Source organism: Octopus bimaculoides, chromosome 18, assembly GCF_001194135.2.
Source record: "Octopus bimaculoides isolate UCB-OBI-ISO-001 chromosome 18, ASM119413v2, whole genome shotgun sequence".
In the NCBI taxonomy this organism is placed as follows: Eukaryota; Metazoa; Mollusca; class Cephalopoda; order Octopoda; family Octopodidae; genus Octopus; species Octopus bimaculoides.
The window spans coordinates 15,911,537-15,914,070 of NC_068998.1; the positions used below are offsets into that span (position 1 = coordinate 15,911,537).

At 39.7% G+C, this 2,534-nt stretch overlaps 1 protein-coding gene across 1 annotated transcript in view; it reads left to right on the forward strand.

Annotated features, from left to right (window-relative positions):
• Nucleotides 1–2,534, forward strand: part of LOC106871189 (von Willebrand factor A domain-containing protein 8) — an 85,720-nt gene that overhangs the window by 24,865 nt on the left and 58,321 nt on the right. Inside the window, exons 17-18 of the mRNA XM_052974539.1 lie at nt 1,171–1,367; nt 1,820–1,912. Of these exons, the coding sequence (XP_052830499.1) occupies nt 1,171–1,367; nt 1,820–1,912 (290 nt within the window). The remainder of the gene's footprint in view (nt 1–1,170; nt 1,368–1,819; nt 1,913–2,534) is intronic.

Here is a 2,534-nt window from a genome sequence, read left to right on the forward strand (position 1 = left end):
GAGTGTTTATTGAGCGAAAACACCTAAAAAGCTCCACGAGGCTCCGGCAGGGGATGGTGGCGAACCCTGCTGTACTCTTTCACCACAACTTTCTCTCACTCTTACTTCCTGTTTCTGTTGTGCCTGTATTTCAAAGGGGTCAGCCTTGTCACACTCTGTGTCACGCTGAATATCCCCCAAGAACTACGTTAAGGGTACACGTGTCTGTGGAGTGCTCAGCCACTTGCACGTTAATTTCACGAGCAGGCTGTTCCGTTGATCGGATCAACTGGAACCCTCGACATCATAAGCGATGGAGTGCCAACAACAACATCAGCATATCACTATTGTTATCCTTACTATCATTATACGGTTGCCATCATTTTTTTTCAAGATCAAAGTCACCAGCATTTCCAGCTCACTTCTTTCCTGTATTAATCTACTGAACAACTCTTGATTCACGAATCACCTTCTGCCTCTTACCTGTTACATTCATTGGACTGTAGCCATGCTAGGGCATCACTTGCATTGGTTTAGTTCAACAAATTTGACTCCAGTCTGTTATTTATTCCATCAATCTCTTTTGCTGGACCATTAAGTTACAGGGACATAAACAAACCAACAATGGTTGTCAAGTGGTGAGAAGACAAACACAGCACAAACACACACATACACACATGCACATACACACATGCACATACACAAGCACACACATAACACACACACATACATACATATACGTATATGTACTTGGCTTGAATATTTTATAAGGAAATTCATGATCAGATCTTATTCAAGTTACTGTCCTTTGTTTTTTTTTTCATCTTTTATATTTTTATCTTTTACTTGTTTCAGTCATTAGTCTCTGGCCAAGCTGGGGCGCTGACTTGAAGGGTTTAGGCAATCAAATTGACTCCAGAACTTATTTTTAGGTCTGATGCTTATTCTATCTGTCTTGGAGTCCACAGTGCAGCTGCTGCTGCTGCTTCTTCTTCTTCTTCTTCTCCTTCTCATCATCATCATCATCATCATTAGTATTGACTTTGTCCTTATTGGGTATCTATCTATATATATATATATATATATATATTGAAAACTATAGACCATAACTACAAAAAAAAAAACTAAAAAAAAACCAAACAAACTAAGCAACAACATTACTAACAGATGATGGGTTTTTTTTTATTCCAGGTACCAAACTGTCCAGATATGACCGTCCTCTTGAAGTTTGTTCATAATATGAGAGCTTCCACTGATCCTGCTGTAAGTCTTTTTCTCATTGATTCAACGTTGAGCCACTCTTGGGTATTTGCTTTGCAATTTTTTCTTATGATGTCAAGAGGAAAAAGCAGAATTCATGACCGACCTTTGCTGACCTTTCGATACTAGTAAGATTGATGGGGGTTTATTTTCAGCTTGAACATGTGTAAATGTCAGTGATGGTTGAAGGAAATACATCATCACCTTCATCATCAACATGTAATGTCCATTTTCCATGCTGGCATGGGCTGGATGCTTGACAGGAACTGGCAAGGCCAGGGGCTGCACCAGGTTCCATAGTCTATTTTGGCTTGGTTTCTATGGCTAGGTACCCTTCCTAACACCAACCACTCCACAGTGTGTACTGTGTGCTTTTTACGTGTCACCATCACCAGTGCTTTTTATGTGGCACCAGCACTGACAACAAGGATTTTTACATGACACCTTGGTTTTAGGATCTCAGTTCTGTTGTGGTGGGCAGCTCTTCTCACATACACCGGTGTGCTACATATCTCCTTTGTGAAATACAATGATGATAATTATAATAATTGTTTCTATGATCTCCAAAATTTTGGGGCAGTGATTTAGTTGATCAAATTTATCCCCAAGACTTGACTGGTACTTTAAAAGGACGAAAGGCTAAACTGACCTTGGAGAGATTTGAAGAAAGACTGTCAAAAGCTGGAGAAAATACTGCCAGACATTTTGTCCAATGCACTAATGATTCTGCTAATCCATTACCAGGTAATCATGTTGGCATGATGACATGGGAATAACTGATCTTCCTATCAAACCAATGAAACTGTCATTCCAACTCTTGACGGAGTATCAAAACTTTTCTGGGTTTTGAACTCAGAATGCACTGATCCAGAATAGATACTGCCAGGCATCTCATCTGATGATCTAACGACTCTACCAATTTGCTGCCATAATAATGGATTGGTAGAACTATGCTCAGTAATGCAGTGAAGGCACACAATAAAAATAATACTATTGAATAATAATAATAATAATGGGGTAAAGATTATTTGCCAACATAACATGGCAGTCTTGGTTTAGGACGAATGTTGCTGTAATTTAGCCCCAGGAGACATCATCTCCAGCTGGCTATACGACACGATCTGTGTCCTTATATTTTCAAACAAAGGAATCTAGCCCCCCCTCCCCCCTCTCAGCTCAAAATAATATCTGTGTATTGCGATTTCTGAGTTATTTTGAGCTGAGTGGGGGTGCTAGATTCCCTTGTTTGAAAATATAAGGACACAGATCGTGTTGTATAGCCAGCTGGAGACGAT